This window comes from Ranitomeya variabilis, chromosome 3 (genome assembly GCF_051348905.1).
Source record: "Ranitomeya variabilis isolate aRanVar5 chromosome 3, aRanVar5.hap1, whole genome shotgun sequence".
In the NCBI taxonomy this organism is placed as follows: domain Eukaryota; kingdom Metazoa; phylum Chordata; class Amphibia; order Anura; family Dendrobatidae; genus Ranitomeya; species Ranitomeya variabilis.
Window position 1 is genome coordinate 651,826,935 of NC_135234.1, and position 13,790 is coordinate 651,840,724.

A 13,790-nucleotide genomic window follows, 5' to 3' on the forward strand; every position below is an offset into this window, starting at 1 on the left:
TCATGTCTGCAGCTGAGCTCAAAACCACCCAGAGTTCAAGGGGATGAAAGAAGCTAAACAGACTGCAGCAAAGGAAAAGCGGGAGGGAAAAAAAAAATGTACTCAGGTCTTCTTTTTATCCCACTTCTGCGATACATTAAACACTTTTTGGCCTGCTATACTGTTATGATCCTTAGTGGTTGAGGATCACAAATTACTCCAGCTAAGTAACAAACATAGGACAAGCTCTAGGGAGGTGGCAAACTGAACTGACCGCAAATCTGAACCTATCCAAACACACTAGAAGTAGCCGGTGAATGTGCCTAAAAATCCTAGACGTCTCGAGCCAGCCTGAGGAACTAACTACCCCTAGAGAGAAAGAAAGACCTCTCTTGCCTCCAGAGAAATAATCCCCAAAGATATAGAAGCCCCCAACAAATAATAACGGTGAGGTAAGAGGAAGGCACGTACACAGGGGTGAAAGCAGATTCAGCAAATGAGGCCCACTAATACTAGATAGCAGAAAATAGAAAAGGGAATCTATGCGGTCAGTAGAAAACCCTTACAAAATATCCACTCTGAGATTTCAAGAACCCCCACACAAACTAACGGTGTGGGGGGAGAAACTCAGTCCCCTAGAGCAACCAGCAAGCGAGGAAATCACATTTTAGCGAGCTGGACTAAAAACATAATGAACGCTGATAATCAAAAAATGATCAAACAAAAACTTAGCTTGTCTTGGAGAGACTGGGAGCAAGGTAGACACAAGGAATCTGAAGAGCACTGAATACATTGATAGCAGGCAAGGAACTGAGTATCCAGGTGGGCTAAATAGGAAACCACCAAGGATAACGAACCAGCTGATGCTGCAACCTGCAGAAAGACAACACTACACAGTACCGCTTGTGACCACTAGAGGGAGCCCAAAAATAGAGTTCACAACAGGGCGGTTACCACAGACAGCAGGCAGTCACCACAGACAGCAGGCGGTCATCAGACAGCCGGAGGACGCCACAGATAGCCGGCCAACGCCACAGACAGCCAGTGGACACCACTGACAGCTGGTGGATACCACGGACAGCAAGCAGACACCACGGACAGCGGGCAGTCACCACAGACAACCATCGGTCCCCACAGACAGCTGGAGGTCACCACAGGCAGCCACAACTTCAGATTGCACCATTTATTTCAATTTCTCCCCCCTTTGTACCACTCTGTGGTGTACAATGGTCCTCAATCTCGTACAGGGGGGGCAACTACAGGACACTTTGCACCAGGCTGTGGGACCCGGTATTGGCTCAGTAAGACTGGGTGAACCAGGTCTCCTGGGTGGCTCATCATCACGTCATACACACTCTTATTGGGCGGCACTGCCAGTAGCATGCTGTCCAGATCCAGTGTGGGTGTTGGGCATGGCTGCTGGGGTCTGGGGGTGGTTGGCTGTGGCAGGAGCCCCCAGTACAGAGGTGTCATGTACAGGGAAGGTCCATAGTTATAGTAGGAATACTGAGGAAATGGAAAGAAGGGGAGCGCACTTCGGGGAGCTACCATGTTGGTATCACCTTAAATCTACTGACCTGAGGAATCATATTCTCAGGTCATTTATACTTAAAGGGACTCTGTCACCTGAATTTGGAGGGAACAATTTTCAGCCATAGAGGCGGGGTTTTCGGCTGTTTGATTCACCCTTTCCTTACCCGCTGGCTGCAATATTGGATTGAAGTTCATTCTCTGTCCTCCATAGTACACGCCTGCGTAAGGCAAGATTGCCTTGTGCAGGCATGTACTACGGAGGACAGAGAATGAACTTCAATCCAATATTGCAGCCAGCGGGTAAGGAAAGGGTGAATCAAACAGCCGAAAACCCCGCCCATATGACTGAAAATTGTTCCCTCCAAATTCAGGTGACAGAGTCCCTTTAACACTGAACAAACAAATAAACGAAAGCAAAAACAAATCAATGGATGTAACTTTGTTTTTTTCACCATTTCATTCCACTTAGAATTCTTTTTTGTAAATTCTTTATTTTAATAAACACTGCTCAGCCACAACTTGGCTTACAGTGAGACGCTGCGACCAGACAAAATTACGGAAAGCGATAATCAATAATTGTAAAAAAAATACTAAGTGGATAATTCTGTAACCAGGCTCGGACTGGCCCACAGGGTAACAGGGGAGTCCCCTGGTGGGCCCCTGTGTACATCTGGGCCCTCAACCCCACTGTATGGGCAGTACTTGGCATAATTCACTTGATTCACTCTGTACAGAAAAAGCCGCATCTCATCATTCATTAACCAAACTACCCAGTTTATTATTATATAGAGATATGGGTAAATTTGTGAACAAAGGTAGTATAATATTTGTATGCAGGTGAAAAGTGGGCCCCCCAAAGTCAATGTTATTGGTGGGCCCTTGTCATCACAGTCCAACACTGTCTGTAACATATAAAATATATGTGTGGGCGTGGAATCTGGGACAGGGACTTTTTAACAAGTAACAAAATAGCCGATGGTCAGAAAAGTGTGAAATGAGAGAGAAGAAAATGGAGAGAGAGAGAAACAGAAAACAAGGAGAGAAAACAATTAGAAAAAAAACAGGGATGTGTCAATTTGTCCAGAACATGTAGACAGCTACATAACCACTGTTTCAACAAGCGAACTACTGTATGCTAGATTTGACCTAAATTCTATACAGTTATGGCCAAAAGTATTGACACCCCTGCAATTCTGTCAGATAATACTCGGTTTCTTCCTGAAAATGATTGCAAAACACAAATTCTTTGTTATTTGAATATATACACGCATGTCATCTGTGTATCATCAGTGTGTACGTGTGCGGGACGTTTTGCTGCCCATGCTGCTGATAAAAAACAGACATGTCAGCGTGTTTCGCCCATGGACACACAGTCTGTTGAAACACACTGACATGTGCCCAGACCCTTTCACTAGAATCGGTCTAAGTGTGTAAGTCTTATTAGGTGTGTCCAAACTTTTGCTCTGTACTATATATATATATATACAGTGGGGCAAAAAAGTATTTAGTCAGTCAGCAATAGTGCAAGTTCCACCACTTAAAAAGATGAGAGGCGTCTGTAATTTACATAATAGGTAGACCTCAACTATGGGAGACAAACTGAGAAAAAAAAATCCAGAAAATCACATTGTCTGTTTTTTTATCATTTTATTTGCATATTATGGTGGAAAATAAGTATTTGGTCAGAAACAAACAATCAAGATTTCTGGCTCTCACAGACCTGTAACTTCTTCTTTAAGAGTCTCCTCTTTCCTCCACTCATTACCTGTAGTAATGGCACCTGTTTAAACTTATTATCAGTATAAAAAGACACCTGTGCATACCCTCAAACAGTCTGACTCCAAACTCCACTATAGTGAAGACCAAAGAGCTGTCAAAGGACACCAGAAACAAAATTGTAGCCCTGCACCAGGCTGGGAAGACTGAATCTGCAATAGCCAACCAGCTTGGAATTAAGAAATCAACAGTGGGAGCAATAATTAGAAAATGGAAGACATTCAAGACCACTGATAATCTCCCTCGATCTGGGGCTCCACGCAAAATCCCACCCCGTGGGGTCAGAATGATCACAAGAACGGTGAGCAAAAATCCCAGAACCACACGGGGGGACCTAGTGAATGAACTGCAGAGAGCTGGGACCAATGTAACAAGGCCTACCATAAGTAACACACTATGCCACCATGGACTCAGATCCTGCAGTGCCAGACGTGTCCCACTGCTTAAGCCAGTACATGTCCGGGCCCGTCTGAAGTTTGCTAGAGAGCATTTGGATGATCCAGAGGAGTTTTGGGAGAATGTCCTATGGTCTGATGAAACCAAACTGGAACTGTTTGGTAGAAACACAACTTGTCGTGTTTGGAGGAAAAAGAATACTGAGTTGCATCCATCAAACACCATACCTACTGTAAAGCATGGTGGTGGAAACATCATGCTTTGGGGCTGTTTCTCTGCAAAGGGGCCAGGACGACTGATCCGGGTACATGAAAGAATGAATAGGGCCATGTATCGTGAGATTTTGAGTGCAAACCTCCTTCCATCAGCAAGGGCATTGAAGATGAAACATGGCTGGATCTTTCAACATGACAATGATCCAAAGCACACCGCCAGGGCAACGAAGGAGTGGCTTCGTAAGAAGCATTTCAAGGTCCTGGAGTGGCTTAGCCAGTCTCCAGATCTCAACCCTATAGAAAACCTTTGGAGGGAGTTGAAAGTCTGTGTTGCCAAGCGAAAAGCCAAAAACATCACTGCTCTAGAGGAGATCTGCATGGAGGAATGGGCCAACATACCAACAACAGTGTGTGGCAACCTTGTGAAGACTTACAGAAAACGTTTGACCTCTGTCATTGCCAACAAAGGATGTATTACAAAGTATTGAGATGAAATTTTGTTTCTGACCAAATACTTATTTTCCACCATAATATGCAAATAAAATGATAAAAAAACAGACAATGTGATTTTCTGGATTTTGTTGTCTCAGTTTGTCTCCCATAGTTGAGGTCTACCTATGATGTAAATTACAGACGCCTCTCATCTTTTTAAGTGGTGGAACTTGCACTATTGCTGACTGACTAAATACTTTTTTGCCCCACTGTATATATATATATATATATATATATATATATATATATATATATATATATTATAGATAGTGTGGGAATACGCTACCTGAGTGGGTTGGGGAATACTCGCTTGGCAACAGGAAAAACACTTCAGGCACGATATCTCACACATAACAGTCTTATTTGGTTTATTACACATCATAAACCACATGGCGTACAGTCCATTGCGTTATATTTCATGAGCCTATCATGACCGACAGTCCGTTCAGTCACCGTGGGAGACCACACAGTTCATAGAACACTACAAGCACTGACAGACTGTATAGTACCTGATGGGAGCTCCTGCTCCACCTGCTGACTCCTTGTCAGTCCACTCCTCCGGGTAAGCTGCCTCACAGGGATCACCAACTTGCCTGGCCGGCACACATTAGTCAGTCCAGACCCACCGAAGGACTGTAGCTTCCCCACCCAGTAGCTATCACTGGCTCTGCAGATCCCGGTCCTCACCTCGTGCTATTCAGGGATCCGGTCCAACTCCCAGGACCTCCCAACACCCAGGTTACGCAGGATCACACAGGTGGCCAGTCCGGGTACTATTCAGGACGTCCATCCCCAGCTGGGACCGTCCAATACCCAGGTCACCAATAACAAAGTCCCACCTTGTGCTATTCAGGATTCCTACTCCCAGGAAATCCAACACATACTTCAGGACCTTCAGAGACCATGTGACCCACACCCTGGTCACATTATATACCCTGAAACCACACCCCTGGATGGGAGTGTGGATGTGTGGCTAGTTTGTCCCACCCATCTCACACAACTAGCCTAGTAAGTCTCCCATACTAACTATACACCATTACACAAACTCGAGGGACTACAGGTCCCAGAACAACCACATTACATCAGACTTACCACGCAGACTCCCTCTGCGACACATATCGGCCATTCACCACACTACCAGTCACTGTTTCATCATAACCCTGCCTCCAAGTGCATCTTGAAGAGCACACACAGCGCCCCCTGGCTGTAACATTGGTCACTACACCACAATATATAGATTTTTTTTTTCAAATACCCTATTGGGGAATTATATTGCATGTCATATCTGCTACTAGTGCTTTATTATAGAAGTCAACCTACCTTTTCAGACATGCACTTCTGGAACGTGCTTTTCTGCCTTTCACTTTTAGGGAACTGTCCGTGCCAAGAGGAACTGAGAGAGAAGCTGGCACTCTTTTTATGTGTTCTTGTCAAGCTGCCCTTTAGTACCTGCACCTTCGGTTCCTTCTGTGGAGAGTCCTTGCTATTTTGGCTACTGACACTTTGTCCTTCCATCTTTGCAGAGGAGAATTGGGGAGAGAGCAGGTTGTCCTGCGATCTATGAAATATTTTACTTGCTGCCACAGAAAAAGGGAAATCATTAGTTGATCGAACAGACCACCAACCAAACATGGATAACACTCAAGATACATCTATCCGCATAGCCACGAGGACATCCTGTGGTTACCTCTACTGCCTCATCTGATCTGAGATTTGCATAGGATGAATAATTTCCGACAGCTTTAGGCCGCTCTAGAAAATAATCTACCAGAATAAAATGAACTAACTGGAATAAAGGCGAACAACTGGATCTCCATCCAGTATGGAATAGTTTACTGCGATTTTTTTTTTAAAAAGACAGATGTATCTGTTTTTAACATTAGTCTATGGAAAATGTATGCACACGTGTTACCTTACACCTTACATTTGCATAAGTTAAAATGTACATTTTTTAAATGTGTTTTCCACACATAATCTGCTAAGAAAAAAATACTTGCTTTAAAATGCATGTTTCACAACAGATCCATATTTTTTTTGCTTACAAGTGATGCTAAAGGAGCCTTGTGAGCAATGATATCAAACTCCAAGCCCATATGTCAGTATTATGATACAATTCACTACTAACATTCACTAAAGGGGTATTCTAGTTACATTTATCGCCATTTCAAGGTAACCTGACAGCAGGATTTTGCTATTTAATCTGAGAGCAGCATAATATAAGGTAAGAGAGTCTGATAATACTTATTAGGGCTCATACTCATATGTGAGAAACTCGGATGAGTCTCTCACATCAATACCCAACACTGCACCCGGCACTCGGATCGGAGCGTGCGGCCGCGTAGCAATACATGCAGCCGCACGCTCCGATCCGAGTGCAGGGTGCAGTGTCGGGTATTGACGTGCTAGACTCATCCGAGTTTCTCGCATGTGAGTATGAGCCCTAAGGCTGCATGTTGCTATTTCAATACAATCAGTATTTTATCAGCAGGAGATTATCACTGCCTACCTAGGTCTCATGTGCACACCAGGCAGGCTAATCAGTATAACCCTACTCCATCACTGATTGACAGCCTGCTCACAACGCACAATATACACAGGAAGTCAAGGGTGTGGGCTGGGTTATACACAGCTCAGCATTCTGAGCACTGCTACATCTACAGCAGAGAAAACAACGATTTTAGCAAAATTGCAGAAAGCAATCCAGTAAATGATACAACCTGCTGACAGATTCCCCTTTAGTAGACCGACTTGATAAATGTGCATGACTGAAATGGTCCTTATAAACAACCTGACAGCTTATAGATGCTTCCCAAAACTTGGGCAGGACTGGCCACTGACTGTAGTATCCCTGGCAGGTATGTTCGACTCTGAAAAATACCTAAATATACTGTTATAGCCTCTGACGTGTGCGAATAGGCAGAATCCAGTCGGTGGGCGGGGAGAAACCACCGGGGACCTAGACCGCGCTGTAGACTAGTCGAACGGATGGGTCCCCAGCGGTTTCTCCCTGCCCACTGACAGGTTCTGCCTAAACGCACACGTCAGAGGCTATTATGGTATATTAAAGTATTTTTCAGAATCAAACATACCTGACAGTGATCATACAGCCAGTGCCTGATACATGCTGCCCACATTTTGGCCAGCATGTATCAACTGTCAGTTTCCCTTTAAGTCCATGTTTACACGTTCAGTATTTGGTCAGTATTTTACCTCAGTATATGTAAGCCAAGACCAGGAGGGGAACAATCAGAGGAAAGGTATAATAGAAACATGTCACCACTTCTGCATTTATCACCCACTCCTGGTTTTGGCTTACAGATACTGAGGTAAAATACTGACCAAATGTGTGAACGTGGCCTAAAGCTGTAAATTGTTGATAAAAGTGAGAATTAATTATTATAAATTGCAAAAAACTGCAGCCCTTTTCGTATAAGCAGAATAGCATGCTTTTCTGTGATTGATACACAAATAATGTACTACTGATAATATACCTTAGGGCTGCAGTCAGGGTCTTATTCACTCCCTAGTGTATTTCACACATTTTGTATTCTATATTATATTTAATAGGACTTTTTACATCTGTTTCTTTTTTTTACACTACATTAAAAAATGGGGGTATTTCAAACTGTAATCCGATTTGCGGAACAAACTCACCCATGCAAGTAACTACAGCTCTGGCAAAAATTAAGAGACCACCACATCAAAACCCTGTCATGGGCAGCCCAATCTCCAGACCTGAACCCCATTGAAAACCTCTGGAATGTAATCAAGAGGATGATGGATAGTCACAGGCCATCAAACAAAGAACTGCTTACATTTTTGCGCTAGAAGCAGTGTGAAAGACTGGTGGAAAGCATGCCAAGACGCATGAAAGCTGTGATTAAAAATCATGGTTATTCCACAAAATATTGATTTCTAAACTCTTCCTGAGTTAAAACATTAGTATTGTTGTTTCTAAATGATTATGAACTTGTTTTCTTTGCATTATTTGAGGTCTGAAAGCACTGTTTGTTTTTTAATTTTGACCACTTCTCCTTTTCAGAAAAAAAAACATTTATTGCTTGGAAATTCGGAGACGTTGTCAGAAGTTTATATAATAAATGAACAATTTACATTTTACTCAAAAATATACCTATGAAGAGAAAAATCAGACAAACATTTTGCAGTGGTCTCCCAATTTTTGCCAGAGCTGTATATACGCGAAAAAAGAGAGACAACCAACAGATCGCGGATGGCTGTTTTTTCATGGATTTCCCAGGAGGTGCTTGGCATACCACTCCTTGGGCTTTCTTTATTTTTTGTTTTATTGAACATGAAAAGAGGATAACACATAGATAGTAAAATGGGCAAACAGAATACAAATGGCTAAAAAGCAGACCATCATACAGATGAAAAAAAGGCACAAAATAAGGCCTAACCAAAATATTTAGTTATTGTACCACAAATTTTTAAGCAGAAGACAGGCTGTCTTTCAGAACTGCACTGCGAATCCATTAGCAGAATGCAGGCTGTCCTTTGGCACAGCAGATATGGCTTGTGCGTGTAGATATGTCAATGCTTCTCACTTTATTATCTAAACTCACAATTTACAATAAGTTATATTATGGAATAGCGTTATATTAATTTGCCAGAAATGTCCACTTCTGTCAGTATATGTTTCCTGACAACTAAGAAACTTATCAATAGTTGATACCATTATATAATAAAATTTTTCTGTGCGTCAACAAGTATATACAAGACTGTATATAGCATATGTAACATACATATTACCTATATGTTCCGTTTTACTCTGATGTCCCAGGTTTCGGTGAGTAATCAGCTTATTGATGTAAGAGGTGGGCACATTGAACGGCTTGTTTTTCTCACAATCGCCGATTTTTCGGACCTGCCACCAATCTCTATCAATCTTGTTTAGAAGCAGAAGGATATCCCCTTCTTCCAGACTGATGATGCTTCCATCAGCAACCTTGAACATATAGCTGCTTACAACTCTCAAGATCGCTGGCTTTGTTGCAGGGTGAGACCTTTTCCAGCTGCGGCCATCCAGTGTCCAAAGTCCAGAGAACATCTCAGGAAACCTAACAAGAATTGATAGAAGACCATTCAAAGAAACGGAACTATTGATAGAAACGTAAAGTGGGTCTGTCATTTGTGGGATGAAACATATGTATGAAAGGGTAACCAATTCATTGGGGCTAGATTTGACCACAATTTAATGTGTATGGGGGACAACCCAACTGTGCCCTCCATGAGACATCAAGGTAATCAAGAGGACTAGAACACACAATCCATTGTTCACCGAGTAGATTTGACCAATGGGAGATTTAAAGGGAACCTGTCACCCCCAAAATGGAAGGTGAGCTAAGCCCACCGGCATCAGGGGCTTATCTACAGCATTCTGGAATGCTGTAGATAAGCCCCGATGTATCCTGAAAGATGAGAAAAAGAGGTTATATTATACTCACCCAAGGGCGTTCCCGCTGCGGTCCGGTCCGATGGGCGTCGCGGTCTGGGGTCTTCCATCTTCATAGGATGACGTCCTCTTCTTGTCTTCACACTGCGGCTCCGGCGCAGGTGTACTTTGTCTGCCCTGTTGAGGGCAGAGCAAAGTACTGCAGTGCGCAGGCGCCGGGCCTCTCTGACCTTTCCTGGCGCCTGCGCACTGCAGTTACTTTGCTCTGCCCTCAACAAGGCAGACAAAGTACACCTGTGCCGGAGCTGCGGCGTGAAGACAAGAAGAGGACGTGATCGTAAGAAGATGGGAGGCCCCAGACGGAACTGCGACGCCAACCGCAGTGGACCGCCCCTGGGTGAGTATAATCTAAACTCATCTTTCAGGTTACATCGGGGGCTTATCTACAGCATTCCAGAATGCTGTAGGTAAGCCCCTGATGCCGGCGGGCTTAGCTCAACTTCCATTTTGGGGGTGACAGGTTCCCTTTAAAGAAAATGTCACCAGGTCAGAAGGGTCCAGTTTTTGGTCTTATTTTATTCATGTTCCTCCCCTGAGTATTCTGTTTTTAATTTATATATTTATTTTATTATTATGGCAATTACCAAGAGGGTGAGTGTCAGATAGTAATTATGCAGAGCAGCCTAATGACCGGCCCCTGAGAATCTCCACTTTATTATTATCATCATGTTATTTCTAAGACCAAAATGCTGTGCTAATTCATCTGTTACCCCTCGCCTCCACAACTAAATTTATTTGTTACGTTTGAATTTTTCCTTTCTCTTCCTCCAAGAGAAAGAACTTTATTTTTACATCGACATAGCCATATTGGGGATTGTTTTTCACAGGACAAGTTGTAGTTTTAAATCACAACATACATTTGACGATACAATGTACTGGAAAACTGGAAAAGAAAGATCCAAGTGGGAAATTGTAAAAAAAAAATGTAAAAATTTTTTTATTTTGTTTTTACTGTGTTCATTGTTCAGTAACAATGACCTGGAAATATGGTTCTCCACGTCAGCATGATTTTGGTAATATTAAACTTGCAAAGATAACATTTTCTAGATTCAGAGAGCTGTAACATTTTTATTCTTCCGCTGATTGAGCTTTCAGATGCGAATACATTTAAAAACTGTGAGGCCGGGATAGGAGCAGCGTGGTGCTTGCCAGCCCTCGCTCCCAACGTGCATTGGCGTGATGAGGTCAGCACACTGCTGCTAGCGCTGGGCCGCAGAGGTGGCAAGGATGCGGTGGGCACCAGTAAGCACTCCAGGAGGAGCCAAAGATAAAATGTGCTTGTATTGTCCTTGCTGTTACTTTCCATGGGACATTATGGAGCTATGGTGGCCAATACGGGGGACATTATGAGGCAGTGAGGAATATTATGGGGCAACACAGGACATTATGGAGCAAAGGGGGACCCTATGGAGACTATTATGGGGGACAATATAGGGTGGTGGGAGACAATATGGAGCAATGGGGAACATTGTGGGGCAATGAGGGGAATAATGTAGATATGGGGAACATTATAGGGCAATGGGGGATATTTTGGTGCACTTTGGAACATTCTATGGCAATTGGGGGTTGTTAATGGGGACATAATATAGTGTATGGTGGGGGACTGTATGAAGACAGGCTGTGTGGGAGAGATATCGAAAGGTGCAGTTTAGGGGGGACATTATGGTGATTGCAATGTGTGGGAGGACATTATGAAGAGGGGTAGTGTGAGGTAACACTATGGAGAGGGCTGTGTTGGGGAAATATTATGGAAATTGGCAGTGTGGAGGGACATTATCGAGAGGGGCAGTTTGGAGAGAAATTATGGAGAGGGGCAGTGTGGGGGAGATAAGGAGAGGGGCAGTGTGTGGTGGACATTACAGAGATAGGCAGTATGTGGGGGACATTACGGAGGGGGACATTGTAGGGAGAACATTACGGATAGGGGCAGTGTGTGGGACGCATTACAGAGAGGGGCAGTGTGTCTGGGATTATGAAGAGGGCCAGTGTGGGGGTAAGCAATATCGAGATGTGCAGTGCATTGGGGGACATTATGGAGAGGTGTAGCATCACATCTCCACAAGAACCTGCTCCTGCAACTTCTGCTTCTGTCGCCAGGCACTGCTGTATTCACTCTGCAGGCAGTATTGTTGATAGACATGTCAGGACCAGAAGCTCTGGGTGACATGCTCTGTCAAGCCACTAAGGTTAGAGTAGTTGGTACCTGTAGTGCTGTCCAGTCTGGTATTATGAGTGTGTGTACTTCCAGCGTTATAATCTCCCTGCTCCAGCTAGTTGGAGAGCACCACAGCGTACTTAGGCTTCCAGCTTGTTGCTGGAAGATGCTGTGAAGGAGAAAATGTCTAATGAAATCAATTATTAAACCTTATATACGTCAGTTCAGAGATGGTGAAACAAGATGGCGATTGTGTCTTTGAAACTGTCTTGAAGATCCTTGAAACGGTCCTGCAAGGAATCTTTGGAATGCAGGAGTGAAGGCACTGGAATACACCATATTTGGAAATGAAGCTTGAAATGAACCAATTACAAAGTGACTATTCTGAAGTTGTGCGACCTCCCCCATTTTCTGTTTTTAGTATTATCCTTTGTTCAGAATAAAGCAGTTGTGAGTGAGCCATCGCTGAGAGAGGCTGTGTGTGTATCGTCTTTGTGAATCTGATACATTCTGGGCCTCTAAGCTAGCACTCAGCTTATATTTGGTCAGGTACAAGCAATCATATTGATCTCACTTTAAGAGATCACCCTCACATTTTGGCGCCCAACGTGGGGCCCATTGAGGATGTACACTCCCCAGACATTGACACCCGGAATGGATCGAGGAAGAGCGTCCAGAGTGGTTCGACTAGGAGACTGATCACCTCCATAAAAACACGGTAAGTCTGCTGATTCCTTTATGAATCTGTAGTACTTGCCTGTGTTTCCCGAACCATTCTGTGTGTTCTGTACTCGTGTTTGCCGAGTGTGTCGCCCTGACATGGTGGGTGTGGGATACGTACACCTGGTGGCCTTAAAAGAACCCACGGCTACTGGCTGTGAGGAACACAAACCGTGATTGACTGCTTGTAGCCTGCTGCATGTCTTGTGTCATACCAGCACTGTGTGCTGGGCTGTCTGTTGTGAACTATACTTTTTGGCTCCCTCTTGTGACCACTAGCGGTATGGCACTTGGATTGTCTTTCCCCAGGTTGGTACCCACCTGGTTCGTTAGGCCTTGGGTGTTCCTATTTACACTTCCTGGATACTCAGTCTAGTGCCTGGAATCGATGTAATCAGTCTATGTCTGTTTTCTCCTGACTCCTGGTCTCCTGGTTTTTGCAAGATAAGCTAAGTTCTGCTTTCTTATTTTTTGCATTTGCTCTTATTTTGTCCCAGCTTGTTCAAAATGTGATTTCTGTTTTTGCTGGAAGCTCTAGGGGGCTGATATTCTCCCCCCACACCGTTAGTCGGTGCGGGGGTTCTTGGATATTCAGCGTGGATATTTTTATAGGGTTTTTGCTGACCGCATAAGTCCTCTTCCTATTTTCTGCTATTAATTAGTGGGCCTCTCTTTGCTAAATCTAGTTCATTCTTACGTTTGTCTTTTCTTCTTACCTCACCGTTATTATTTGTTGGGGGCTTGTATTACTACTTTGGGGTCTTTTCTCTGGAGGCAAGTGAGGTCTTATTTTCTCTGAAAGGGTTAGTTAGTTCTCCGGCTGGTGCGAGACGTCTAGAATCAACGTAGGTACGTTCCCCGGCTACTTCTAGTTGTTGTGCTAGGATCAGATATGAGGTCAGCCAAGTTACCACTTCCCTATGAGCTGGTTTTTGTGTTTGCAGACTTAGCTGGAAGTTCTAAGATCCTCTACCACTAGGATCATAAACAGTATTCTGAGGCCAAAAAGTGAATATTTAATGCATTGCAGAAGCGGGATTAAAAGAAAAGA

The 13,790-nt window shown here is 43.8% G+C and overlaps 1 protein-coding gene across 4 annotated transcripts in view; it reads right to left on the reverse strand.

Annotated features, from left to right (window-relative positions):
• The window catches only part of ARHGAP9 (Rho GTPase activating protein 9), a 294,422-nt gene that overhangs the window by 191,346 nt on the left and 89,286 nt on the right, over nucleotides 1–13,790 (reverse strand). For all 4 annotated transcript variants that reach the window (XM_077297733.1, XM_077297732.1, XM_077297731.1 and 1 more), the window contains exons 2-3: nucleotides 9,162–9,469; nucleotides 5,712–5,968 (exon numbers count right to left, since the gene is read on the reverse strand). In XM_077297733.1, coding sequence (XP_077153848.1) covers nucleotides 5,712–5,968; nucleotides 9,162–9,469 — 565 coding nt within the window. The remainder of the gene's footprint in view (nucleotides 1–5,711; nucleotides 5,969–9,161; nucleotides 9,470–13,790) is intronic.